Here is a 27,924-nt window from a genome sequence, read left to right as displayed (position 1 = left end):
GGCTTCAGAGTCAGACTATCTCCGCTTCAAGCCATTACAGCACTTATTAGCTCTGCAACCTTGGTGGGTTGACTAAGTTCTCTGTGCTTCAGTTTCCTCATCTGTGAAATGGGGGATAAGAACAGTGCCTCACACGGTTATTGGGAAGGATTAAATCCATTAACACAGTGCTCGCTTCGGCAGCACATATACTAAAATTGGAACGACACAGAGAAGATTAGCGTGGCCCCTGCACAAGGATGACACACAATTCATGAAGCGTTCCATATTAAAAAAAAAAAAAACAGTTAACACACATAAAACTACTTAGAACAGCATCTGGCACAAGTGCCTAATAATGCCAAGTACTAGTATTAATGACAGTAATAAAACATCCCCCTGTAACAACATTACCTTGACGAGCGGGAGCACCATCCAGGCAGCCCTTTTCCCCCAGCCTGTTCTAAGGTGAGGAGCGTGAGGCCAGCTTCCGCTGCCGTTATCTTGACCACTGCAAACACTGCCTTTACTGAGAACATATGGGGAAGGCCCTTGAGTCCGAGCTTCAAGTGCCTGATCTGTATCACCAGGACAAGTCATGTTTCCTGAGACCATTTGCTTGCCTGAAAAATGGGAACACTGATCCCTATCGTGATGGCTTCCTGGGATGGCTGGGAGAGCAAAGGGGTTCAGGCAGGAGGTGACTTTATAAGACCAGCAGCTTGAACGGACACGAGGACCCACTGTAGCAAAGGCCGTGCCAGCATGGAGCAGATCGCCCGGCTTCCGGCCAGGCAGTCCTTGGCACCACAGTCCCTGAGGCCTCTCCCTGGATCTCACAAGAACCTCTCCCGCTCTCTCCTCTTTCTCTGCCAACGTTAGGGTCCCTCTGCCCTTTTATCTCCTGACAAGGGTGTTGACATGCGGCACACCTGTGCTCGCAGTGATTTGCTTGCTTTGTTCCCCCCGTCAACCTTCCTCTCTGGCGATGGAGGCCACCTGACCCCCAGCTGTGGGCAGTGGTTCCAGCCCTCCCCCAGACGCTGGTCATTACTAAGGCCTAATGTAGATTTAAGCCTTAGTGGGGCCTGCAGATAGATGGAGGAGACTATGAAATATGTGAAAAACTGGTCGCAAAGGACTCCTCCAGTCCTCCCGAGATTCCTGCCTGGAGAGATCTGTCTCCATATTTCAGGGAGCCTCCACCACTACTCCTAGCACCTACCCAACATTCCGAGCTTGGCAGGTGCTCTCACAGGTTGTTGCAATATGTTTAATACTCAGCCCCTCAACCACACCCTGGCTTAGGTACTTGGGGTGTGACTAATTTGTGGGTAGTAAAAACATAAAAAGAAAAATAAAATATCTTCCACGGGTAGTACTTTAGAAATTACGAAGTGCACACTATGTCACTCAGCAGCCTGCCGTATAAACAGGATGGGTGCAGCGATTACTAAATCCTATTTTACAGGTGAAGAAACTGAGGGTCAGGGAGGCCACGTGATTTGCCCGAGGTCAGATAACTTGTCAGAAACCCAAAACTCAGGCTTCCTGGTTACAAACTGAGGCTTTTTCCCTTGACTCCAGGCTATCCTGGATGCTTCCTACCTTTCTTGGCAAAAACATCTTCCAAATAGCTCCTCCAATGTAAATAACTAGGACCTACACGTGAGTGAATTTTATGGGCGGGTTCAGTAAAATTGGCCTTGTGCCAGCACGTGGAATTCACTAGAAAATGCCACTTGAGCACAGGGCGTGTCATGTTAGGAGCATCAGGACAACCACAGAATCAGAGACTCGTGGCACCCCCATCGTCCTACCTTCTCCAGGCCCGCTGGATGACCGCGGCCGCCTTGTTCTTCTTGCGAAACAGCTCTTTCCTGCTCCTTTCTCTCTGGATTATCTGCAGCCGCAGTTCTACGGGGAGAAGGTCAATATTGACACTCTGCCCAGAGAGGGGACCAGGTGCTGGATCAGTCTCCTTGGATAGCTGGGTGTCCTCAGACAGGGCAGATGTTCCCAGCTTCCTGACTCCCGACCTCAACACCTCTGTGCTCCGTGGCAAATCTGAGTAGATCCCTCCTGCGAGCTTGTCCTGTGTCACTTTGTTTCTTGGTGTCCGATGGTGGAGAGGATGCTGCCCAGCGTGGACCACCTCCCCCTTGGCACTGCCAGGCCGGCTAGAACCAGCCGGGGAGCCCCTTCCTCCTCTGAGCTCTTGAATGCGCCTCTTTTGGGAAGCACACCTGGCCTTGGGTGCTGGGTCCTGCCGCCTGCCGGGCTTCCGGTGGCCATCCTGCTGTGGAAGGCTTGCAGCTGCCCAACCGGGGTCCTCTCCTTCCTCATCAGGCCCAGCCGCCCTGATACAGGAGGGCTGCTTCAAGAAGCCTTTCCCCTTGTCACACCGCCGCTCACCAACTGTCTCACCTCCGGACTTCTCAACAGAGGAGACTCCCGGATGCCTGTTTCCATCCTTGCCTTTACTGGGGCTGAAGTGGACACAGGCAGATCGGCCTTTAGAGTGTTCTCTGGATGATTCTTGGGGAGATAAGGAAAAAAGGAAAGAATATTTATTGTCCCAAACTTACATAGTTGGGCAATTCTGCCCTTTTGTCACATAAAATACTCACGCTCGTCCGATAGCTTCACCATGATAGTAGTGATTCTAATCAGAAAAAAAACGTTCAACTTCTATTTCTAGCAATGGAATGTTAGATAACCTGAAATCCTTCCCATTACAAGAACCTACAAATGCTGGGGCGCCTGGGTGGCTCAGTCGGTTGAGCGTCCGACTTCAGCTCAGGTCATGATCTCGCGGTCTGTGAGTTTGAGCCCCACGTCGGGCTCTGGGCTGACGGCTCGGAGCCTGGAGCCTGCTTCCGATTCTGTGTCTCCCTCTCTCTCTGCCCCTCCCCATCCATGCTTTGTCTCTCTCTGTCTCAAAAATAAATAAACGTTAAAAAAAATTAAAAAAAAAAAAGAACCTACAAATGCTGACTAAAGTACAATAAACACTCTCTTACAAGCACCATAGTGCCTTCAAGAAAATAAAGGAAATCCTTGGGAGGCCAAAAATAAAGAGAAAACTGAAAATCTGGGTGTTAAGCGTGTGAGCTGATCCAGCAGCCGTCTGGGCAGATAGTAGCGGTGGAGGGGCAACAGTTGGTCTTATTAAATATCTGGCTGTGCACATCCTGATAAGGACAGAAAATGAGGGCTTGCAGGCAGATAGTTAGCTAGTACCATGACCCTGCATGAAGCCAGGACTCCTGAGGGGGTAAATCCTTTGGGAAATGATAGTGCAGATTAAAAAAAAAAAACATCTAACTGCCAGCACTGGGAAACAACAAGCAAGGTTGTCTTAGCCTGGGTTCTGGATGGGGGAAAGAGTCTCCTTTGAAAATTCGAAACCCAAGTTCTCTGCCTCACGTGGTTTCATTTTCATTTATTCTTAACCCATAGGAAAAATTCATATAAGAACCAAGATGGTGGTGCAAGATGCTTTGTAGAAGCAAACACAATATTGCTTTAACATGGCATTCCCTCAACTCAGGCCACACAGAGGGGTCCTTCTGAAAAGGACTTCATAATCCGAAATTATAAAATGCATGAGGAAACAATCTACCATGAATGAGTTAACAGACACAATAGCATTATTAGACTGGCAAGAACTTAGCTAATAGAATAGTGCGCGCACACACACACACACACACGCACATGAACTGATTAAACACACAAAAGAATTTAAAAATTAGAGGAAAGAACACGCCTATTTGAAAAATCAATAAATACAACATCTAAAATGAAACATTTTAGACTCAATGTAAAAAGGAATGCAGGAACTTCTATAATGGCAGAATTGAGGCATACTCACCACTGAGGACAATAGAAAAGCCTAACAAAATATTACAAACCACCTGTCTGAAGACATCAAAAGGCTAACAAGTCAGGAAAAATAGGGGGCCAAGACACAGGAGAAACAGGTAACCAATAGAGATGAGCAAGGCATCTGGGGCCATATGTTCCTAGGGGAATCATTTCCTCAAGGTCTAGAGGACAACACTTGGGAGTCCAGAACCTTGCAAGAAGCATTCTTTTGGACTGGAACCCTGGAGGGCTCTATTTTAGGAGAAAAGGGGAATGCGTGGTAAATTGACCCTTGCAGCGACTGAGTGCAGCTTTGCATCATCTCAGTTCTGGAGACTGGGTTAATGTGATCTCGGGTTGTTCATTCTGGAGACCGGATTAAGGTGATCTTGGATTGTTCACACTCCTAAATGCCTGCTGGGAGCCAATGCAAATCCTTTCTGGAGGAATTAATATCATCTTAGGTCTCAAGTTATTTCTATAGTTCTTTATATTAAATGTCTACCACTCAATCAAAGATATGTAGGCAGATAAGAAGACAAGACAACAAAAATGGACACACAGGGTATCCAGATCATGTGTTTTCAGAAACAGACTTTCAAATAACTATTTTGCAGTGCAAAAAAGTATCCAAACTAGCTACTCTTCATGTAAGACAAAAGGGGATATAAGAAAATATCCTTGTATCTCCTCATTTGTGTTTTTTTAAATGTTTAAATATTTATTTTTGAGAGAGAGAGAGAGACAGAACACAAGTGGAGGAGGGGCAGAAAGAGAGGGAGACACAGGATCCGAAGCAGGCTTCAGGCTCTGAGCTGTCAGCACAGAGCCCCATGTGGGGCTCGAACTCATGAGCCCTGAGATCATAATCTGAGCAGAAGTCGAATGCTTAACCAACGGAGCCACCCAGGCGCCCCTTTGTATCTGATATAGAAAGGATAAACCAGAAACTGCAGAGATTGGGTACTTACTGGGATGGGTCAGGAAAGGGATAGAAAGAAGAGGGAAATGGGAATGGGTAGTGGGCCTGGGGGAGAGCAATGCTTCTCTGCTCATATCTTTTTGTACAGCTCTGACTTTTAGAACCATTATAATGGTTCACATACACCAAAAAAAGCCCCAATTAATTAACAAGATGCCACTACACACCTATTAGAATGGTTGAAAACCCAAAAACACGGAAAACACCAAATGCCGAAGAGGCTGTAGAACAACAGGAACTCTTCACTCATTGCTGGTGGGAATGCAAAATGGTGCAACCACTTTGGAAACAGTGTGGCGGTTCCATACACAACCATTCTTACCATACAATCATGTAATTGTGCTCTGTCATTTACCCAAATGAATTTAAAACTTATGCCCACCCAAAAAAACCTGCACGTGGATGTTGAGGGTAGCTTTATTCATAATTTACAAAACGTGGAAGCAACCAAGATGTACTTCAGTAGCTGAATAGATGGTTAAACCGTGATACATTCAGACAATGGAATATTATTCAGCACTTAACAGAAATGAATGGAAAGGAAATAAGTGCGAAACAGGAATGAGCTATCAAGCCATGGAGGATACTCCCAAGTGAAATATTACTTCCCTTGCACGAATATCACTAGTGCATATTAGTAGGCGAAAAAGAAGCCAATCTGAAAAGACTACCTGTTGTGTGATCCCAACTAAATGACCTTTTGGAAACAGGCAAAACTATGGAGATAGTAAATGGATCAGTGGTTGCCAAGGGCTCATGGGAGGGAAGGATACTTAGGCAGAGCACCGGGGATTCATAGGCCAGTGTGATAGTTAATTCTGTGTGTGAACTTGACTGGGATAAGGGACATGCAGACAGCTGGAAAACATTATTTCTGCATGTGTCTGTGAGCGTGTCTCCAAAAGAAATTAGCATTTGAATTGGCAGACTGAGTAAAGGAGACCGACCCCACCAATGCAGGTGGGCAACATCTAGTCTACCGAGGGCCTTAATAGAACAGGAAGTTGGAGGAAGGGGAAATTTGCTCTCTTTGCTTGAGCTGGGACAGTGTCACCTGCCCTTAGACACAGGAGTTCCTGGTTTTCCAGCTTTCAGACTTGCATCAGGACTTTTGCCATCAGCCCACTCATCCCCTTGATTCTCAAGCCTGGGGACTCGGCCTCACACCATCTGCTCCCCTGGTTCTCAAGCTTTCAGATTCACTGAATCATACCGCCCGCTTTCCTGGTTCTCCAGTTTGGAGGTAGCAGATCGTGGGACTTTTCAGCCTCCATAATCAAGCGAGCCAATTTCTATAACAAACCTCCTCTTTTATATATATCCTATTGGTTCTGTTTTTCTGGAGAATCCTGACTAGCACAGGCAGTGAAACTATTCTGTATGACACTGTAATTAATGGTGGATACATTATACATTTGTCAAAGCCTACACCAGGCATGAAGTCTGATGTAATTTGTGGGCTTCATGTGATAAGAATGTATCAATGTAGGTTTATCACTTTTAACAAATGTACCACTCTGGTATAGGATGTTGATAGTGGGGGAGTATGCATGTGTTGGGGGCCAGGAGTGTATGGCCTTTCTGTTTCAATTTTGCTGTAACCTAAAACTGCTCTAAAAAGTAAACTCTATTTTTTAAAAACATTTTTAGTTATTTTATTTATTTTAGTTTTTAAGCTTATTTATTTATTTTGAGAGACAGAGACAGAGAGCAAGCAGGGGAGGGGCAGAGAGAAAGGTAGAGAGAGAATTCCAAGTAGGCTCCATACTGTCAGCACAGAGTCCGATGTGGGACTCGATCTCATGAGCTATGAGATCATGACCTGAGCCGAAATCAAGAGTCAGACGCTTAAGCGACTGAGCCACCCAGGTGCCCCTAAAAAGTAAATTCTATTAAAAGGAAAAAAATTAAGAGGTACAAACTTCCAGTTCTAAAATGGAAAGTACAGCAGAGGAAATATAGTCAATAATATTATAATAGGGTTGTATGGTGACAGATGGTAGCTACCCTTGTGACCAGCACTGCATAAGGTACAGAACTGTCCAATCACTGGGTTGTAACCCTGAAACTAATGTAACATTGTATGTCAACCACACCTCAATACAGAAAAGGAAAAATAATGGAGACAGATGATATTAGATACTATTAACTAGTAATAAAATAATGTGATTTGGGTATTAATATAGATAGATTAGTGAGAAAAAAGACAAAGCTAAAAATATACCCATTTGTAAAAGTATATAATAAACATAGTATTAATTTTTTTTAAATGTTTATTTATTTATTTTTGACAGAGAGGAGAGAGAGAACAAGTGGGGAAGGGTCAGAGAGAGAGGGAGACATAGAATCTGAAGCAGGCTCCAGGCTCCGAGCTGTCAGCACAGAGCCTGATGCGGGGCTCAAACTCACAAACCGTGAGATCATGACCTGAGCCTAAGTCGGACACTCAACCGACTGAGCCACCCATGCACCCTTGATAGCATTTTTAATTTGTGGGTGTGGACCCAGAGAGGGATGCTGTACCCCTCCTGAAGCCGTCATTCACAAAGCCCACTGCCAATTTTGCAGCTGCATGTATATGGCTATTACTCCATGAAGATTATTCCATGTATATGGCTAGAACAACTGCCTATTATCTAAAAAGAAGTCATTAGATTCCATCCCTATGTAAAAAATTAAATTTGAGATAATAAAAATTGCTGTGTTTGTTAGATCTTGAAGTTGGAAAAACCTTTTCTTTTCTTTTTTTTCTTTTTTAATGTTTATTTATTTCGAGGGAGAGAGAGAGACAGAGTGTGAGAAAGGGAGGGGCAGAGAGAGAGGGAGACACAGAATCCGAAGAAGGCTCCAGGCTCCAGCACAGAGCCCGATGTGGGGCTCGAACTCGCCAACCACGAGATCATGACCCGACCCAAAGTCAGACACTTAACTGACTGAGCCACCCAGGAGCCCCATGGGGAAATCCTTTCTTAGCATAAAATCACAAGAAGAAAAATCTCAAAAGAGAAAATTAAACAGAATTAAAAGGTAAAATGAAAAAAGACATTCACTATCTATGATAGACAAAGGTTACTATTTTTATTATGTAACAAACTTTTAGAAATATTAAGAAAATTGGGGCTCCTGGGTGGCTCAGTCGGTTAAGCATCCGACTTCGGCACAGCTCATGATCTCGCGGTTTGTGAGTTCGAGCCCCGCATTGGGCTCTGCGCTGACAGCTCAGAGCCTGGAGCCTGCTTTGGATTCTGTCTCCCTCTCTCTACGCCCCTCCCCTGCTCACGCTCTGTCTCAAAAATAAATAAACATTAAAAAAAAAGGAATATTAAGAAAATGAAAAACCAATATAAAAATTGACAGAGGACATCTGTGAACAGTCCAGAAAATAAATACACAAAGCCAATGAAAATATGACAAAATTCTATCCTGCTAACTAGGATTCAATAAAATCATTATTTGCCTAAATGTGTGGAGAGAGTTTGGTTGTTTTTGTCGTTGTTGTTTCTTTGCTTTTTAAAGGGTATGACTTGGGAATGCAAACTGGTGCAGCCACTCTGGAAAACAGTATGGAGGTTCCTCAAAAAATTAAAAATAGAACTACTCTACGACCCAGCAATTGCACTATGAGGTATTTATCCAAGAGATACAGGTGTGCTGTTTTGAAGGGACACATGCACCCCAATGTTTATAGCAGCACTATCAACAATAGCCAAAGTATGGAAAGAGCCCAAATGTCCATCGATGGATGAATGGATAAAGAAGATGTGGTGTATATATATATATATATATATATATATATGTGTGTGTGTGTGTGTGTATACACACACACACACACACACACACACACACACAATGGAGTATTACTCGGCAATCAAAAAGAATGAAATCTTGCCATTTGCAACTACATGGATGGAACTGGAGGGTATTATGCTAAGTGAAATCGGTCAGTCAGAGAAAGACAAATATCATATTACTTCACTCATATGAGGACTTTAAGAGACAAAACAGATGAACATACAGGAAGGGAAGCAAAAATAATATAAAAACAGGGAGGGGGACAAAACATAAGAGACTCTTAAATGTACAGAACAAACAGAGGATTGCTGGAGGGGTTGTGGGAGGGGGGATGGGCTAAATGGGTAAGGGGCTTAAGGAATCTACTCCTGAAATCATTGTTGCACCATGTGCTAACTAACTTGGATGTAAATTATAAAAAATAAATAAATTACAGGGAAAAAAAAGGGTACGACAACCTTCTGAAACCTTCCCGGAATGAAATTTGACAGGATGTTTAAAGAGCCATAAAAATTAGAGATGTACATAAAAATTTATATGAAAGTCTATTTAACTTATATGTCCTACAACACAGACATGAATAAACAAGTCATGTTGTATTCATAATCTGATATAATACTAAGCAGCTAGTAACATTTTTGTTGAAAATAAGGAGACAATGTAAGAAGATCTCAAAACAGGATGCCCACAGTTTTCTGAATTAAAAAAAGGAAAGTTCTAGGGGTGCCTGGGTGGCTCAGTTGGTTAAGTGACTGACTTCAGCTCGGGTCATGATCTCACAGTCCTTCGTTTGAGCCCCACATCAGGCTCTGTGCTGACAGCTCAGATCCTGGATCCTGCTTCTGATTCTGTGTCTCCCTCTCTCTCTGCCCCTCCTCTGCTCATGCTCTGTCTCTCTTCATCTCTGAAAAGTGCATATATGTTAAAAAAATTAAAAAAAAAAAAAAAGGAAAGTTGTAGTAGATGGAATGGAACCAAAGTTATAAGAGTTGTTAAGATTAAGGAAGATTTTTATTTATTTTTTGTTCTTTTATGTTTCAAAAATTGTTTTGTAATGGACATTAACTAATTTTGTAATTAGGAAAAACATCATTTCCTGTTTAAATAAAAAGTACCCAACTACAAAAAAAAAAGGCCTAACAATTAAAATCAACTAGAATGTGGAAAAGAACTCAAAATGGAATATAAATAATAACAAACAAACCTAACTATCTTACAAATGAATTAGGTAACCACACTAAAAGGTGAAGAAGAAAACTGACCTAAGTAACTTCACAAAAACAGATTTTGGCTGAATACTGTAAAGACAAAAAGGACAAAAAGTAATGTCTGTAAATACCGTGCTCTAGGTAGTAAGTTTGTCTCTTGCAGGGGTATGGGTTAGCAATTCTGAAACTGCTCTGCTGTATACTAGGACTGAACAAATAAACATATACATCATAGATGAAAGGAGCCGATCTTTCACTGCTGGAGGGAGCACTTCAAATAGAAAAAAATAAACTCTGTGGTGTTGAATAGAATTGGAGGTATCATAAATATGAACTCATGGAGTGTGTGTGTGTGTGTGTATGTGTGTGTGTACGTGTGTGTGTAATACACATACACACAGCTAGATGCAGAAACAAATGTAAATAATTTTTAGCTCTGTCTGCTGAAAGGGCTTAGGAGCAATGGTACTCCAGTAGTAATATGCCTACCTAGCACTCAGATCTTGATTTCTTTAAAAAGATTTTTTTTAATGTGTATTTATTTTTTAGAGAGAAAGAGAGAGACAGAAGCAAGAGGGGGAGGGGCAGAGAGAGAGGGAGACACAGAATTAGAAGCAGGCTCCAAGTTCTGAGCTGTCAGCAGAGCCCCATGTGGGGCTCGAACTCACAGGCCATGAGATCATGACCAGAGCTGAAGTCAGCTGCTTAACCCACTGAACCACCGAGGCACCCCCCAGATCTTGATTTCTAATACCATTCTTCAACAAAGGGAACCAGGATTCACTGGAGAAGTGGTTAATTCCAGGGCTTTAAGGCGGGGGTAGAGATATGATGAGGTTTCATTTCTGAAGAGACCAATCTGTTCACAGAGAGGAAAATGGATTAGGGGAGCCAGAGCCGATAAGTAAAACCAGTTAGGAAGCTACTATAATAGTCCAAGTTAGAGATGAAGGTAAGAAGATGCCAGGCAGAATATATGGTGGTAGATGAGAGAGAGAAAATGGGTTTGAAAGATATTTAGGAAGTAAATGAGTTAAGACCTGGTGACAGATGGGGCATGGGTGGTAAAGGAAAAGGAGATAAGGATTACTCCTGGACTGAACGTACAGATGGACGAGTATATCGTTAACTAGTACACAGAGCAGGTTTGCATACAATTTTCATCTGTCCTGTCTTGGATGGGTTGGGTTTGCGACGCCTTTGAGACATCCAAGTGAAGACATAAGTCAATCGGAACAAGGAGAAGAGGTCAGGGAGTCTTTGGCATATAGGTGGTAACTGACATTTCTGCCTTACCCATTGTACACGTGCCGAATGTAAGGGCCCACGTACTCCCACCAGTCATACCCACTAGCTCGGCAGCCCATATGGTGAGAAATAAGATAACACCAGGCATGGCCCTTAAAACAGTGAGTTTCTCCTCCACTAGACTCTCCTGAAAACCACACTGACTCAAAGACAACTTTATCTTACCACCTCCCACAGGCCATCTGCTGTCAAGTCCTCTCAATTCTACTCTCCAGACCATCCTCTACTCTTCACCCTTCTGCTACTGTGTCTTAGTTAGGCCCTCTAAACCCAGCCTCCGCTCAGTGATCTTCCTAAATATTATGTCTCCTTCCTTCCCTACCTTTTATTTGAAATAATAATGAGGTTAATTATAATAACAGCTCATATTTATAGAGTGCTTTAGGCACTGTGTTTAAATCTTTTCATGGGTTATCTCATCAATGTTCACAAATTTCTAAGACAGGCAGTATTATCATCTATTATTATTATTATTATTATTATTATTATTATTATTTTTACAAATAAAGAAATGGATGCTTCAAGAGGTTAAGTAACTTGATCAAGATTATATAGCTAGTAAGTGGTAGGGTCTAAATGTGAACCTAGTTTATTTGGTTCTAAAGCTCATGCACTTAGCCATGATGCTCTACACACTCTGTAAACAAGAGAGGAAGAATTACTATGTGAGAGAAAAAAGAAATCACTTACTAAGAGACCTTGGGCAAACTCCTCTTCCATGGCCTCAGTTTCCTGACTTGTGTTGAGAAGGCTGTACTAGATGCTTTCTAACAACCCTCAATCTCTAACATCGTCTATTTCTATGAGACAGGATGAAGGAGAAAAAGAAGTGGCCCACATTTCCCATCTCTGGGATCCTAGTGGGATGCCCACCTCTCAAGGTCTACACTGTGTGAGTACTGATTGGCTGAAGCAGCTGAGACCCTTCTTCATGACCCTTCTTAGCCAAACACAAAGTAGCTCGGGGTGCCATCTGCCCAATTATGTTGGGGTTTCCCAGGAATACTGTGCTAGAGAAGCTCCAGTCCAATGGCCAGTCCCGATTCCTAGATGTATCTCCCAATTTTCCTTTGCACTCTGGCCTCTTAGGCAGGTAAAGGAGGGCAAAGGCTGCCCGTGAAACTGCAGCTCCCTCTCCTTACACCTGAATCAGGCTCACTGGCCTCCATTCCTCTTACTTTTCCCCCAAGTTTGGATGCTGGGCTTCTCTGAGGCACTGTCCATATATTTGAATCTGGCTCTTCCCAAAGGTTCTTTATTCAGGACACCAGTTCCTGCCCTCAGATAAATGAGGAGCTCCCCTGCTTCAGAAGTGCTAGGTACACACAGAAATAAGAGACACATTGCTCCTTGTGGCCAAAGATTCTTTCCATCCCAGTGTAGAATGTGATTTTGCAACATCTTCAAACCAGAGATGGAGTCTATGCCTCCATCCCCTTGAATGTGGACTGGCCTTGTGAGTTGATTAACAGAAGGTGGCAGAAGTGATGCGAAAGTTTTGGAACCTAGGCCTCAAGAGAGCTTGTCACTTCTGGCTTTCTCTCTCTTAGAGCACTGCCCTGAGAAGGATATGCAAGGAAGATGGTCTAACCTCCTGGAGGCTGAAAGGGCATGAGAAGGGAACTGAGACACCTTAGCCAACAGCCAGCACCAATGGGAAGGATGCCATCTTGGACTTTCTGGCCCAGCCAACCTTCCACCAGCCACATGAGTGAGCCATAGCAATCTAGGAGAGGAACTGCTCAGACAACCCACAGAATTGTGACAAATAATAAATTGTTGTTTTAAGTCACTCAGTTTTTGGGGTCTTGTTATGTCACTAGAGATAACGAACACAGAAACCAACAGCCTAACAAGAAAGAACCCATACATGGACTCGGACTGGTTAGTGAACAGAAGCTGGAAAGGCAGTGAAGAGACTATTAGCACAGGCTGAAAGAGCAAAGAGGAAATCACTACTGGAGTCTGGAGAATGGTCCATTGTATTATTCAGTGGCAGAATAAAGGGCAAAATTGGCATAAGTCACCTGTAGTAACTTAGAAGACAGAAAACATACCTAATGAATTTATAAACATGGTTGAGGAGATTTCCAGTTTCAATCACCAAAGAAAATGTCAACTGGCCTTTTTAGCTGTGTATGATAAGGTGTGGGGAGAAAGAAAGAAAATTAGGAAAGAACTTCTCAGTTTGCATGTGGAATCTAGAGGAAATATACAGAGCCTAAAATGTGCCGGGTTAGAAACTGTTTCCCATTTTCATTCTTTCCAGCCAGTGAAAGAGTCTCGTAGTAAAATACAACTTATGGATAAAGATCAAATCAAGAGAATTACTGTGCAACCCTGTATTAAGACCTCAAAAATATCTAAGATGGTGTGTTGTAGGCACTCTAAACTAAACAAAAGGACTTTAAGAACTTCAAGGGCATTTTACTACAGCAGCCTGAGCCACCCAAAATAGAGAGAGGCCTGTCTGGGAAATAATTATGGATGTAGTTTTTTTTTAATTAAAAAAATTTTTTTGTAATATTTATTTATTTGTTCGTTCGTTCATTCATTCATTTATTCTGAGAGAGTGCATGAGCGAGAGGGGTGCAGAGAGAGAGGGAGAGACAGAGAGAGAGAATCCGAAGCAGGCTCCACACGGTCAGTGTGTGGAGCCCTACATGGGGCTCAAACTCACAAACTGTAAGATTATGACCTGGGTCAAAGCCAAGAGTCATATGCTTAACCGACTAAGCCACCCAGGCACCCCTGGATGTAGTTTTAGAACATGGAGTGAACCCAATCAGATTCATAGGAAATCCAGAAAGTTTCTGGGGTAATTGCATCACAAAGAGTATCACCAGCTTGAACTGCTGAGGCAGTTCAAAACAAACAGGAGCCTTTGGAACCTCAACCTCCTATTGATCAGAAATAGGCTGAGAAAGCTATTTAACTGCAAACATGGGCTATGTCTTATGGAAAGGAAGATGTCTCAGAGAGCAGAACTGAAAGCCCAGGTGGAAGAGCCAAGTGACAAGGAGAATAATGGACTAGGAAACCACACACAGGGGTAAAACCATAGCCTAATCAAGGAACATTCCATACATACTTCAGAGTAGGGGACCTGCTAAGGTATAGCCAGCTGGCTTTCAGAATTGCTATGGACTAGTGACTGTTATGTGCCTCTCATTTCTCCCCTTTTGCAGCAAGGGTGTCTACTATGGTTATTTTGTCCCTGCCTCACCATTGCTTGTTGGGTGTGTTTGGGGGTTGATAATGTGTGTGTTTGGTTGACTAGTCCCTGAACTGGAATGATTCACACCTGGGGAAACTTGACAACATCTGGACATGACATATGTCTCAAGAGCCCAAACTTCAAGCTTCATGTGGTGACTGAGATGACATTTTTGGGTCCTGAGAAAACAGTGAGAATATTGTGCCTGCGGGAGGAATGTGAATAATCTGTGGCCATAAAGGACCTGTGCTAGAGTGTTCAATAGTCGAAAACTGCTTCCATCTTAGTGTGCACAAAAGTAGAGTACATTTCTAAATCACATTTAGTGTCAGGCTGGTCATATAACTTGCTTTGATCAATAGAATGCAGCATGCAAATTTTAGAGCCTATTCCTGAAGAGGTCCTGTAGCTTCTGCCTTTGCTTTCTTAGAATGATGCCCTGTGACCACTGTGTGACGAAGCCAGTCTAGCCTAATGGAGGATGAAAGACCACGTAAAGCAGAGTCAAGGAATCCCAGCTGATAGCCAGCATCAACTGCCAGACATTCAAGTCAGTCTATCGTAGACTGCCCAATTCAAGTGACCGTCCGCCTGTATATAGTCACATGAGTGACACCAGGTGAAACTGTAGAGGAACTGCAGTTCCAACCCACAGAGTCATGAGAAATAATAAATTGTGGTCCTAAGCCACTTAATTTTAGTGTAGTTTTTGTTTGTTTTTTTACATAGCAGCAGATAAATGAAACAACCCTGATCTTAAGATCTTATAATCTATAGGAAAAAATAGACAAATAAGCCAGTAATAATCACAATAAAAGGTGATGATCTTTCTAATATGGAGGTGCAGAAGGCCTATGGGAGCATATAGCAGGAAAATGAAGGCTTGTTTAGTGGGGAAGTATGGCTGTATAGAGGGAGGAACATTCATCCTGAGATCTGAAAAATAAGAGGCATTTTTATCCATAGGGATGGAGGGAATGTAATATGCAGTGACCTCAAGCTAAGAAGGCATTTACTCAAATTCAGCATGGTTGTTACATCATGGGAGTCTAGTTAACACTACCTGAATGAATATATAACAAGGCATCAGACCTCCTTAAAGTATACCTTGCTGATGCATTATCACTACAAAGTGGGTTATGGAATTATATTCTGGGTATGTTTATGATAATTCATGTGTGCTTTTATGTAGTTGTTTTTGGCTAGATCATCAGTGTGGTTTAATAATAGTAGTTACTGAAGACCTACGATGAGTCGTGGGCTATGATACATTTTCTACATTAATTATTTTATTTCCATTTATAACTGCCTTGCAGGGTGGAGTATGCCCTCATTTTCTTTCTTTTTCAAAATTGAAGTATAGCTGATACACAACATTACCTTAGTTTCAGGTGTACAACACAGTAATTCTGTCATGCTATGCTCACCACAAATAGCTGCCATCTGTCACCATACGGCACTATGACAATACCATTGAGTATATTCCTTATGTTGTACTTTTCTTTCCCATGACTTACTCATTCCATAACTGGAAACCTGTACCTTCCACTCCCCTTCACCCGTTTTGCCCATTGTTCCACTCCCCTCTTCTCTGGCAACTATCAGTTTGTTCTCTGTATTTATGAGTTTATTTCTGCTTTTTTTGTTTATCCGTTTGCTGGTTTTTGAGTATGCCTCCCCATTTTATAGCTAAGGAAATTAAGGTTCAGAGAGATAGAATGAATTGTCCAAGCCCTGAATCGGGTCACCATGAGATCTAATAGACTTGTTCTGGGGTCCACAAAGTCAGAACTATGTTTATAATAATACTAAGACATTAATTGCCTTTTTCACTATGTTGGCATTTGCACTTAGATTCCTGGAGGGCTCTCACTGTTCCCTAATTTATAAGATTGGCTCAATATACTTAAATTGCTTCGTGTAAATATTATAATATACACCGAATACCTGTCTTCCTTCTGGGAAGTTGGAGTCGCAGTATATGCTAGAGATGTATGGTACCTATATCCCTGACCCCATAAAATTCCTGGAGTCCTAAGTTTAGGTTTGCTTTCCTGGTAGATAAAAGGCTAACTGGTTGTCACAATTCATTGCTGGAGGAAGAACTGAGCATGTCTTATGTGTGATTCCACTGGGAGAAGACTCTTGGAAGTTTGTACCTGGTTTCTTCCAGACTTTGCTCCATGTCCCTTTTCCCTTTGTTGATCTTGATTTATAGCCCTTTGTTATGATAGATCCCACCTGTGAGTACAAACGCATGCTGAGTCTTGTGAGTGCTCTTAGCAAATTACTAAACCGGGTGGGGGCGGGGCGGGGTCTTGGGGACGCCCAACACACTAAGTGAAATCTAAACAGGATAAACTCCCCAAAATCCATCTCAAGACACATCTTATTAAACTACTCAAAACTAAAGATAAAGAAAAATCTTGAAAGCAGCCAGAGAGCAGGGACACGTTACCTGGAAACATTACCGAAGAACACCCATTCGAAAGACTGGATTTCTCATCTGACACCATGGGGCCTAGAAGAAGGGGCACGGCCCCTTTCAAGTGTACATTCTGGATCTGGCTCACCAACTTGTCAGGAATGAGACAAAAACCTCCTCAAAGGAAAACTCAAAGAATTTGTTGGTAACAGAGCTATCCTTAAATACTGACTAAAGAAGTTTCTTCAGACAGAAAAGAAATGATAAAAGAAGGAATCTGGAGCACGAGGAAGGAAGATGAAACAAGAGGAAAACAGAACCCTGGGTACAAAGAAGAGAGTGTCCTTTTCCTCATGGCTTTTATAAATTATATGTGATGACTGAGACAAAAATTAGAATGCCATCTGATAATCAATGATATTTAAAAGTGGGGAAGGTAAAGGTACCTAAATGGATGTAAGGTTTCCACATTTCACTCAAAGTGGTAAAATGTCAGGGCGCCTGGGTGGCTCAGGTGGGTGAGCATGCGACTTTGGCTCAGGTCATGATCTTGTGGTTTGTGGGTTTGAGCCCTGTGTTGAGCTCCACACTGAGTGCAGACCCTGCTTGGGATTCTCTCTATCTCTCCTCCCTCTTTCTCCCACTCTCCCACTTGCACACACATGTGCTCGCTCTCTCTCTCTCGCTCAAATTAAATAAAAAAATAAACTTTAAAAAGTGGTAAAGTGTTATTAGTTATAAGCCATATATATATATAGTTATAAGCCATATATATATATATATATACACACATATATATATACACATATGTATATATATGACACATGTAAGTATATGGTAATACTCAGAGCAACCACCACAAAAACTGTAGAAAGAAATACACTCAAAAACACTATAAATTAATCAAGATGGAATCCTAATAGATGTTCAAGTAGTCCACAGGAAGGGGAAAAAAGAAACACAGGAATGAGAATCAGAGGAAATAAATGGAAAATATATAATAAAATTGCAGTCTTAGGTGCTGCCATAATTACCTTAAATGAATTGGAATAAATACATCAATCAAGAGAGCCCACAGTCCACGGGTTGGCATCAGATAACAAGGGTACCTACCATTTGGCTTTCTGGGCTCTGTTCCCTGCACATCTGGGGGGCTGTTCCCAGCCTCCCTCTGGGGGGCTCTGCCTGGAGATCCTCGACAGGCTCTACCCTCAGGGTCCTGGGCTGCGCTGCTGGTGGGATGCTGTTTGCTGGGGGTCCAGCTCTGCCTGTGGGGCTCAGCCTGGGTGCTGGCCACACAGGGAGGGGCTTGGGATCTGCAGGAATCTGGGCTCAGCCTTCCCTTCTGCTGTTCTGCCTCTCTTCGTTTGTTTTCTTCCTCTCGCTTCCTGGAAGCAAAGCCAAGGGGAAAGAGGAAAAAATTAGAAGAGCGTGACCCATTCAAATATTCCTGAGTGTGATTTAAATTTTATGAGGAGCTACCACATCACAGGAGGGATTTGGAAATTCATGATTACCACAATGTCACAATTTTCAGTCTTTTCTGCAGACCTTAGAGCTCAACAGAAGATGAAGCGGAGAAGAATCTTATAGATCAGCCTTTGCCCAGCTGGGGCACACATGATGGAAAACTATGTTTGTGAGATATGACAATCCTAAGGTGTGTGCGCCCAAGCTTGTGTGGGATCCCTGCCTGTGACTCCACGCCTTTTTCTCCTATTCCAGAAAGCACATCAGAATGCTGCTGAGAGTGCCAGTCACAGGGATGACCTTTAATCTTCTCTATTTCTTAAAAAAGACCATCGGCAAACCTTAGGATTATATGAAACGATTACTTACAAAGCCCCTCATAACTGATGATAATACACCTGTGAGTTGCCACATGGCTATCCAGAGCTCCAGCTAAGGAGGCAAAGCCACTCATTTTGCAGATGAGGTCCAGAAGGCAGAAGGATTTTCAAAAAGTCATACACAAGTCGTGGTGGCGAGGCTGGCACCTGTGGATAGCAACGGACTAGAAGAGGGCTGGCCAGGAGAGGCCAGGAGGAGAAACGAGAGGCAATGGGAAGAGGATGGGTCTGTGACAGCCCAGTTCCAGAAAGGGGCAAAGGATGAAGGAGCTGAGTTAAGGACAAGGTTTGTGTGACCAATAGCATCAACTGGTAGGGATTTCCAGGGGAAAGAAAGGGGGAAGAAAACTAACATTTATTGAGCATCTTCTGTACTGGGTACTGAGGACCATGGGGTTCGAGCGTCCCTAGAGGAAACTTCGATTCAGAAGGGACACTGAAGAAACAAAGACCTAACAAATAATGGAGGAAGTGCTCTGCTAGTGTGCTTGCACAGAGCAAGTAGCGATTAGTTTTGTCTGGAGGAGTCCGGAAGCTCCCAGCTGGGGCTTCTCAAAGATGTGAAGTCTGCTGGGGCACATTGGATGGGAATGAGGAGTTCCGGTGGGAGGGAGCAGTTCGGGCGAAGGCAAGTAGTGTGGAAAACTGGGTCTGTTTTGCCTCTTCTCATCTTTGAACGATGCTTGCTATACCCAGCAGGCACTCAATGCAGATTTGCTGCCCAGATGACTCAGTTATTGCTCAGGAAGAGAATTAGGTGGCCACATAAGGTTCAGGTTCAAGTAGAATGAATGATTCGGTGTAGTGGAGAGAAGCCCACGCTGGGAAGTATGAGAAATGTTCTAGTCCTGCCCCTGCCAATAACTACATTGAGCCGGTCACTTTCCTGTTCCTGAGACTCAGTTTCCCCAGGTCTGACACTTGTGTGATAGTTTATAACCTGGAATTGATTTAGGGGTCTGTTTAGAAGCCAGATGTCTTTATAAAACCTGGGCTATCTTTTGTAACGAGAGAGATGTCTTTTATTGTTATAGTTGGTATCAGAGTCCCTCTTGGGGGAGGGAGGACCTTGTTTAGACAAATATTGCAATCAGCTTCAGAACAGACCTGAGTGCTGGCAGCAGGTGAGACGTTTGGGACCTAGGTGGTGAGTGGCCCTGAGGCTCCAGGGTAGGGATATTCTGTGGTGACGACAAAAAAAAAAAAAAAAAAAAAAAAAAAGAATGTTTGAAGCTCCTGACAGGAGGGAGGAGATGAAAGAACCAGAGAGAGAGAGAAAGGAGGGGGAAGAAAGAGAAGATGGAAGTCTTAGCATTGTGTAGAGCAAGGGCCAGGCCAAAGAGAATCCTCCATGGTGAGATGATGGAGAAGGACTTTACATCTGTGCTCGTCACACTTTAACCCACAGAGTCTCCTGACATCTCATTAAAATCTAGGTTCTGATTTAGCAAGCCTGGAGTGGGGCTCAAGATTCTGCATTTCTAGGGGCATCTGGGTGGCTCATTTGGTTGAACTTCTGATTCTTGGTTTCAACTCAGGTCATATCTCCTGGTTTGTGAGTTCAAGCCCCGCATCAGGCTCTGCATTGACAGTGCAGAGCCTGTTTGGGATTCTCTCTCTCTCCCTCTCTCTCTGCCCCTCCCCTGCTCACATGTTCTGTCTCTCTCTCAAAATAAATAAATAAACTTTAAAAGAACAAAAAAAGGCTCTGCATTTCCAACAAGCACTCAGGTTATACAGATGCTGCGGGTCCCTTGAACCACACCTTGTGTAACAAGGCTTAAGAGAATGGAAAAGTGTCATATGGACTGTGAACTATATCAAGATGGGCTAGGAAGTGCGTTTCTCCTCAGTGATGCAACTTTTTGTAAGGTCTACTAGGCTCATACCACTTTTTTATAAGCACCCTGACAAGCTGCAGAGCTAAGATACCAGACATGGAAGCAAGAAGCAAGAGTGAGGCAGAGGCACTAAGCCTCTGCAAAGTCACAGAATTCAGATTTCCATAGGCTGTGGGATTTGAAGCAATGCTTGTTTAGATCTCAAGGGACAGAGAAGACCCAGATGTAACCCGCTATCTGGGTTACACTCTGATATAAAGCCTTGTCCACTTAACTTCCCCTTCTGAAGGTTTTTTGTCCTGTGGTGAAAGCTCCCTATCTGGGGTCCACGCTTGCTTATCTAATGGGTTCCCACCGGCTCCCATCTGAGCAGAAGTGGCCAGATGGGTTGTGCTAACTCCTGTGTCGCTCTGATGTTTTCACTTGACTCTGGTTTTGTTCCACGCTTTGCCAACTGCTGACGCCCGAGTGTGCGGCCCTGCAATCGACAGGCTGGCTGGACGGCCTGTCATCATCAGTGCCTGAGATTCGTATGGATGCTAGCAGGTGCCAGTTCAGTGTGAGCTGTGTGGGAGAAGGCTGCTTTTCAGAAGGTGGAAGCATCTGGGTGGCTGAAGTGCCGCTAATTGATCTAACAGCCTTGCTCCTGGCAGGCAGGGGGACGGCCTCTCTGTTTATGAGCACCGATGAAGAGAACTGCTCTAGGAGAATATTGGTCATTTCGACAGACACACACGTGCGGTTGTCTGGCTTGGCAGCCACATGGATCTCACTGCCATTAAGAAGGGCTTTGAGGTGATAAATTAGACTTTGTTGTTTGAGCGGTCATTTCTCTTTCTTTGGGGAAAGCAAACAGCTTTCCTTTTCAATTCCAAGAAGCCACTTACAATCAGCCCCTGGGCAACCCTTGTTACTGCACACCTTTCTGGGCCTCCAACAGAGACAGCCACAGGGCACACAAGGGATCCGGCCTTTTAGAGTGATCAGGATGTCCAGAAAGCAGGGGCGCTGGGCCTTCTGAAGACTTCTTTGGAAGGGGAGGTTTGCAGGAGGGTGTTGTTTTGTTTTGTTTTGTTTTCATTTTGGTAGAACCAAGTAAAGCAGATTTGGAAGAAAGAATGCAATTATCAGAATATATCATTAGACCCTCAGTCTGTGAATAGAAATTAATGTTTAAAAAATTTGACTCATTAACAAAAAAAAAATCTTCCGGGCGGCACACCGCCCACAACTGTGCAGTTCTCCAGAGCTGTGGCCCTTGATGTAAAAGTAGTGATCGCTGGGGAAAAGGGGGGCGGTGGGATTAGAGCTGGGAACGATGCATAACCTGCATCCTATTTATATACCTGCTGCCTTAAAACAAAAGCAACAACATGGGGTGCCTGGGTGGCTCGGTCAGTTAAGTGGCTGACTTCAGCTCAGGTTATGATCTCACGGTTTGTGAGCTTGAGCCCCACGTGGGGCTCTGTGCTGACAGCTCAGAGCCTGGAGCTTTCTTCGGATTCTGTGTCTCCCTCTCTCTCTGCCCCTCCCCCCACTCACATTTCATCTCCCTCTCCAAAAAGATTAAAACAAACAGAAGCAATGACAGCAACACATATGCACACACAGGATACAGCCCGAGAGGAGAACATGAGCCTATGCATATCCCTGGGGAATAAGGTCCAGCGCCACTGTTCATGGCCCAAGTTCAAAGGAATTTCAGGTGATTCATTTTTATTTGGTAGATAAGGGAAATGAGGCAGAGAGGTAAGTGATTTACCTATGACTACATGGCAAACTACATACAGCTGAGCTGGAACTCAGCTTTTTCACCCCTCCCTGTACAATTTACCTCTGTGACTGAGTCGTTTTTTTTAACATTTCACTTCACCTTTTTCTATCATTTAAAAAATGAACTGGGTCATAAGAAGAAACTGCTAATATTGCATCAGAGTAGCCATTAACAGCATTTCAACCTAGCCCCGGATGTAGCCTTTCATCCTAAAACTCTCAGATGCAGTAATTGTCCTGAAATTTAAGTGTTTTTTCTCCAACTAATTTGTTACAGAATGTGTAAGTTCTAGTAATCTTCGTGGGGATTATGTTATAAACTCGACCTATTTTGGTCCAATTTAGCAAACAAACACTAGAAAAAGAATCAGTGCTATTCTAGTTTATATGAAAAACTGAAGAAAAAAAAAATCCTGTCTATGACACAGCAAGTAACATTTTAGCAGGAGATTTATTAACATGGCGGAATGTTCACGCACAAAATAGTCCTACCTTGTCCTCTCCTTTTTTCTATTATCTTAAGGGAAACTGACCAGACAGCAGTTTTCGAAGGACTGCCGATTAGTCTGGTTTGTACAGTCTTTTCTAGAGCAATGCTTATAGCTCCCCAGAGGCTCAGAGTATAAAAAAGGGAGAAAGTCAACTGAAGATGACATCATTGGCAATGTCCATTTTGGGTCCTGTGCACCACAGAGCAAAGAAAGTCTCCCAACTGTAGGCTGAAGGACCTGGGGCTGTTTCCCCCAGGGCAGAAAAGATTTAAGGGACACATTGCTGCTGCAGATCTCTGAGGTGCTATTGTGAGGCACTGGCGTGCCCTGCAAACCCTCCAGATCACACCTAAGTCCCAAGGATGGGGATTTCTCCAAATTAGTGGCCTAGATGGCAACTGCAGAAATGGGCCAATAAGAAACTCAGTAATCAAAAGATTGCCTGATGTGCAGAGAATCAGATCAAGGGCAATCATTTAAATGACTTGGCCATCCAATGGCTTAGTATCTCAGGACTGGGAGTGTTTGTTTGCAGTGTGGCACAGATCTGCCTCTGGACCTGGACAGTTTGAGTCCTGGGAGGAGATGATTTTTTTTCTACCCTCCTATGTGGCTTCCATAGAGAGCTGCATTTGCCCAGTTTTTTTTTAAATATATATTTAAAAAAATTTTTTTTTCAACGTTTATTTATTTTTGGGACAGAGAGAGACAGAGCATGAACGGGGGAGGGGCAGAGAGAGAGGGAGACACAGAATCGGAAACAGGCTCCAGGCTCTGAGCCATCAGCCCAGAGCCCGACGCGGGGCTCGAACTCACGGACCGCGAGATCGTGACCTGGCCGAAGTCGGATGCTTAACCGACTGCGCCACCCAGGCGCCCCTGCATTTGCCCACTTTTGACAAGAAGAAACTAGTTCTGTCAGACACCGCAGAAAGAAGCAGGGTCTTTCCCATTCGAGTGGAGTATTCAAGTTTCCATTGCCATGGATGTAGGGCCTATGAGGGGCTTAAAAGATGTGATTAGAATGGCTTCACAAAAAGGCACATCTAGTTTGTTTCGACGTCCTGTTGTTGGACCAATTCAACTGGGCTTTGCCCTAATGACATTCTTGATTATAGTCTTGGTGTAGGCTTGCAACCAACTAATCTTCTTAATTTTCTCAAAAATTTAGGAAGAATTTGATGTGCTCTGCCATGATAGTTAGCTTTGAGAGTAATAGGAAGAATTTTTTTATTAAACTATGTTGCAGAATTGTGATGGTGGCTTGGCACCATTTTTTTTTTTTTTTTTTTTTTTGAGAGAGAGTGAGAGTGGGGTAGGGTAGAGAGAGAGAGAGGGACAGAGGGAGAATCCCAAGCAGGCTCCATGCTGTCAGCCCAGAGCCTGATGCCAGGCTCGAACCCATGAAGTGTGAGATCATGACCTGAGACAAAATCAAGAGTTGGACGCTTACCAACTGAGCTACCAAGTTGCCCTAATACCATTATTTTTTTAGTTTTTAATTTTTTAAAAATGTTTATTTATTCTTGAGAGACAGTGAGAGCAGGGGAGAAGCAGAGAGAGAGAGAGGGGGAGACACAGAATCCAAAGCAGGCTCCAGGCTCTGAGCTGTCAGCACAGAGCCCAACACAGGGCTTGAACCCACAAGCTGGGAGATCATGACCTGAGCCAAAGTCGGACGCTTAACCGACTGAGCCACCCAGGTGCCCCACAACACCATTCTTTTAACAACAACACTGGAACAACTGAACAAATACTGGGTTAAGAGAAAAACTGATTTAGGGCCTGATTCTGGTTACACTTATAAGTATAAGAAAGAAAGAAAGAAAGAAAGAAAGAAAGAAAGAAAGAAAGAAAAAGAAAGAAAGAAAGAGAAAGAAAGAAAGAAAGAAAGAAAGAAAGAAAGAAAAAAAAGAAAGAAAAAAAAGAAAAGAAAAGAAAGAAAGGAGAAAGGGAGGAAGGGACGGAGGAAGGGACAGAGGAAGGGAGGGAGGGAGGAAGGAGGGGAGGGAAGGAAGGAAGGGAGGGTGGGGGGCGGGGGGTGGGGGGAAGCAGGGCTGATGCACGCTGGCCTGTCCCAACGGATGCTGGCACCTGGAGACAGCCTGCAGCCTAAGTGTGGTTGGTAGGAGTCCTAGCTTAGGGCAGGACTGAGATTCCTGTGCCATCTTTCTCCTTTACTAGCTGTGTAATTTCAGGACAGTTAACCTCTATGTGGTATTTTCCTTATCTATGAAATGAGATTAAAGATAGTTGCCCTGTGTCTACCTTACTGAATGACTGGATGGACTTAATGAACCAATATGTAAGAACTTTGTAAGCTGTAAAGTACTATATAAATGTAATTGGTCATTACTGCTTTTTAGGGAAAGCTGTTAAGATAAAGCTGCCCCGTGACAGGATCTGGTTAGAAGTGAAGAAATCAGTGTCTGTCATGGGGTCCTTGCAGTCTAAGAGCCACAGGGCTTGGCCTGATGATACTTTCAGAGATGCTCATTGATGAAACCACACAACTCCCTTTCCTACAAGAGCCGCTTTAATCATCTCTCTCCAACCTCTTGTGGGTCCTGCATTCATGGCAATGGAAATCTAAATACTCCACTGGAATGGGAAGGAGCCTGTTCACTGTTCTGCAGTGTCTGACAGAATTTTCCTTTCTTCAGCACTGGGCAAACACAACCCTTTGTGGAAGCGACACAGTGGTTTCATGTTCAAATACATGCAGTGGTGAGCCCCTTTGCTCTTACGTTTCTTTTAAGAATCAGAATAAAGAACTGTCATAAACCTGTCAAATGGTAATTGGCTCATGAGAAATATCGAGGGAGCTAGGAAGCCAAAGGCACAGATACAGAAGCACCAGTGTGTGTTGTGAGGATAAATGGTATGTAAACATAGTTCCTGCCTGAGTAGGGCAAACAATTAAAGTGGTACTCTTACAGAGATCCACAGAATTGAAGGAGACCTAAGAGAGTATCTGGCCCAAGCTTCCCACTTGGCTGAGGGGGACACTAAGGCCGAGAATGAAAAATGATACATGTAAGGTTTCAGACCCACTGTAGGGGCAGCTATTAAACATTTAGGATTTTATGATTAAATGCTTATTAAATCTCAGGTATTTTAAGAGACTGGACATATGGAGACACACAATATAATCCCTGTTCCCAAGGAGTTGACAGTCTAGTGGGGGAATGAGGCCCATTCACTCCTGCAGATGGTTCTGCGTATAATGGCTTCTGGATGTGATGAGGGCCAACATGGAGGGATCTACACGGAACTATGGGGGGTGTGGGAGGCAGTGACTACACTGGAAGAAAAAACAAACACCTAGAAAGGGTGTCAAATGAGAAAGAGGGAAAGAACTGAGAGGTTATAAGAGCGTGAGCGAGGACATGCAACCCAGGTCTCAGAGAATCTTTGACTCAGAAGAAATCTCAAAGACTGGCTCTTCATACAGCTGAAAGAAATTCCTTGTATATCACCCCGGCGAGATGATAATTCAGTTTCTGCTGGAATATTTCCAGAGAGAGGAAGCTGATTACCTCACAAGGCATAAAAGGTTCCGCTCTAACCTTTTCAGTTGGTGTTGTGTGGTATGTAATGGGGTCTTCTGTACGATTCTGTCTCTTCATTGTCACTGAATAACAGGCTGAGTAATATCTGGTCTCTGACTTCCTCTCAAGGGAAGAAGAAAATGTCACGTGTCTTAGGACCTTTGACTTATAGAATGTTAGAGCTGAGGAGCGGGGAGCTCAGATATCACTTAGTCTAATGGTTTTTAAAAGTCTCTTTGTGACTCATGGACTTTTTTTGACATTGTGATAAAAATATGTAGGTCTCCTCCCCCAAAATGTCCATATGCTCATGATATACAAACCGTTGCATACAGTTTCAGGGCATTCATGGAGCCCCAGAGCCCATCCTGGATTAAGAAATCTTTTCATTTCTTGGGAAATGGGAAACTGAGGCTCAGAGAAGTGGGATGAAATGGAGTGGAATCATAGGAGTGATTTCCCATGGGTCAGACGACAACGTGAGCAGAGGAGTCGGGCTTATGGATCAACCCTGGAGAAACTCATTGCCAGACTGAAGATGTTAAGGGAAGCAGGCAGTAAGCGGATCTATTATAAATTGAAAAGGAGACTTGGGGTAGGAGTGGGGGTGCCAGGAGCACTTTCTTTATCTGAAAGTTGGTTTATGGAAAAGGGTGTAGACTTTTCTCTTTTGCTTTAAGGGGTATCTCAAGACCAAAAGGTAGAAAAGAACTTCTGACAGAATTGCACTCTACCGGAATGTGCTGTTTGAATTCTTTGTCACTTGACTTTTTTGAGGACACAGAACAACCTCCTTAGAAGGGACTTCAGCATCACAAGAGTTTGAACTGGATGACTCAAACTGGACTTGATTATGTTAACTCTAGGAGACATATGCAATCTCATAGAGTAGCCAGAAGGCAGCTCAGGTCTCCCAAAGAGTATGGTAAATTAAGGAAAGGGAAATGTGAGGAAGTGAGGGAAGTTTAGGATGGCGGAGCCCTCAAGTGTGAGGGTGTGGGAGGGAGGCAGTCATGGAGAGAAATAGGACTTGGAGACAGAAGCGGAAGCAGAATGATGAAGGGTCTTATGTGGGACCATGGATGGTATTCAAGAACAATGGCCCGTGTAGCATGGTGGGACATGAGAATGGAGGCAAGAGGACATTTCAAGAGGAATTAACAGAATCAATGGTGGCATCACTAGCAGGGAAATCAGGAGGCGAGAAGAAAGGCTGTGCTGATGAGGTGTAGGTTTCACAGTGAGTCTGAAGTGACAGTGACAACAAGACACAAAAATGGAAAGTGTTGGCAAGTCACAAAAGGACAGCAAAGTGGAAATGCCCACTAGGCAACTGATGATGTGGAATCAGAGTTCCAGGAGGTCAGGATGTGAGACAGATTAATGGGCTATCTACAGAGATGAAGTCACTGAGGTTTCATGAGTAGACACCTTTCCAATGGAAAAAATGTATAGCATGAGTAGAAGTCTAAGGAGCGAGTCTGCAGAGCTGACCTCAGTGTGGAGATGGTATAATTAAAAAGCTGTGAGAAGGAAGAGATGGAGAGATAGAAGAGAGCTGGGATTAGAGAGTGAAATAAAAACCCAGCAAAACGGAAGCTTCCGGGGACAAGAGTGATCAACATAAATACAGTCTTGTC

General features: G+C 43.5%; 1 protein-coding gene and 1 non-coding gene across 8 annotated transcripts in view; one reads left to right on the top strand and one right to left on the bottom strand.

Moving 5' to 3' along the window:
• Nucleotides 1-27,924, bottom strand: part of INVS (inversin) — a 155,726-nt gene that overhangs the window by 13,911 nt on the left and 113,891 nt on the right. For 5 of the 7 annotated variants that reach the window (XM_045467784.1, XM_045467787.1, XM_045467785.1 and 2 more), the window contains 2 exons: nt 17,892-18,166; nt 1,800-2,517 (listed from right to left, as the gene is read on the bottom strand). In XM_045467784.1, coding sequence (XP_045323740.1) covers nt 1,800-2,517; nt 17,892-18,166 — 993 coding nt within the window. The remainder of the gene's footprint in view (nt 1-1,799; nt 2,518-17,891; nt 18,167-27,924) is intronic. The other 2 variants (XM_045467788.1, XM_045467789.1) reach the window with 1 other exon arrangement.
• On the top strand, nt 168-273 carry LOC123593940. Its single transcript, XR_006710615.1, has one exon. It is a non-coding gene; the product is annotated as a U6 spliceosomal RNA (small nuclear RNA).

This window comes from Leopardus geoffroyi, chromosome D4, assembly GCF_018350155.1.
Source record: "Leopardus geoffroyi isolate Oge1 chromosome D4, O.geoffroyi_Oge1_pat1.0, whole genome shotgun sequence".
Taxonomy (NCBI): Eukaryota; Metazoa; Chordata; class Mammalia; order Carnivora; family Felidae; genus Leopardus; species Leopardus geoffroyi.
Note: the sequence above shows the minus strand (reverse complement) of the source record. Positions and strands in the feature narration are given on the sequence as shown.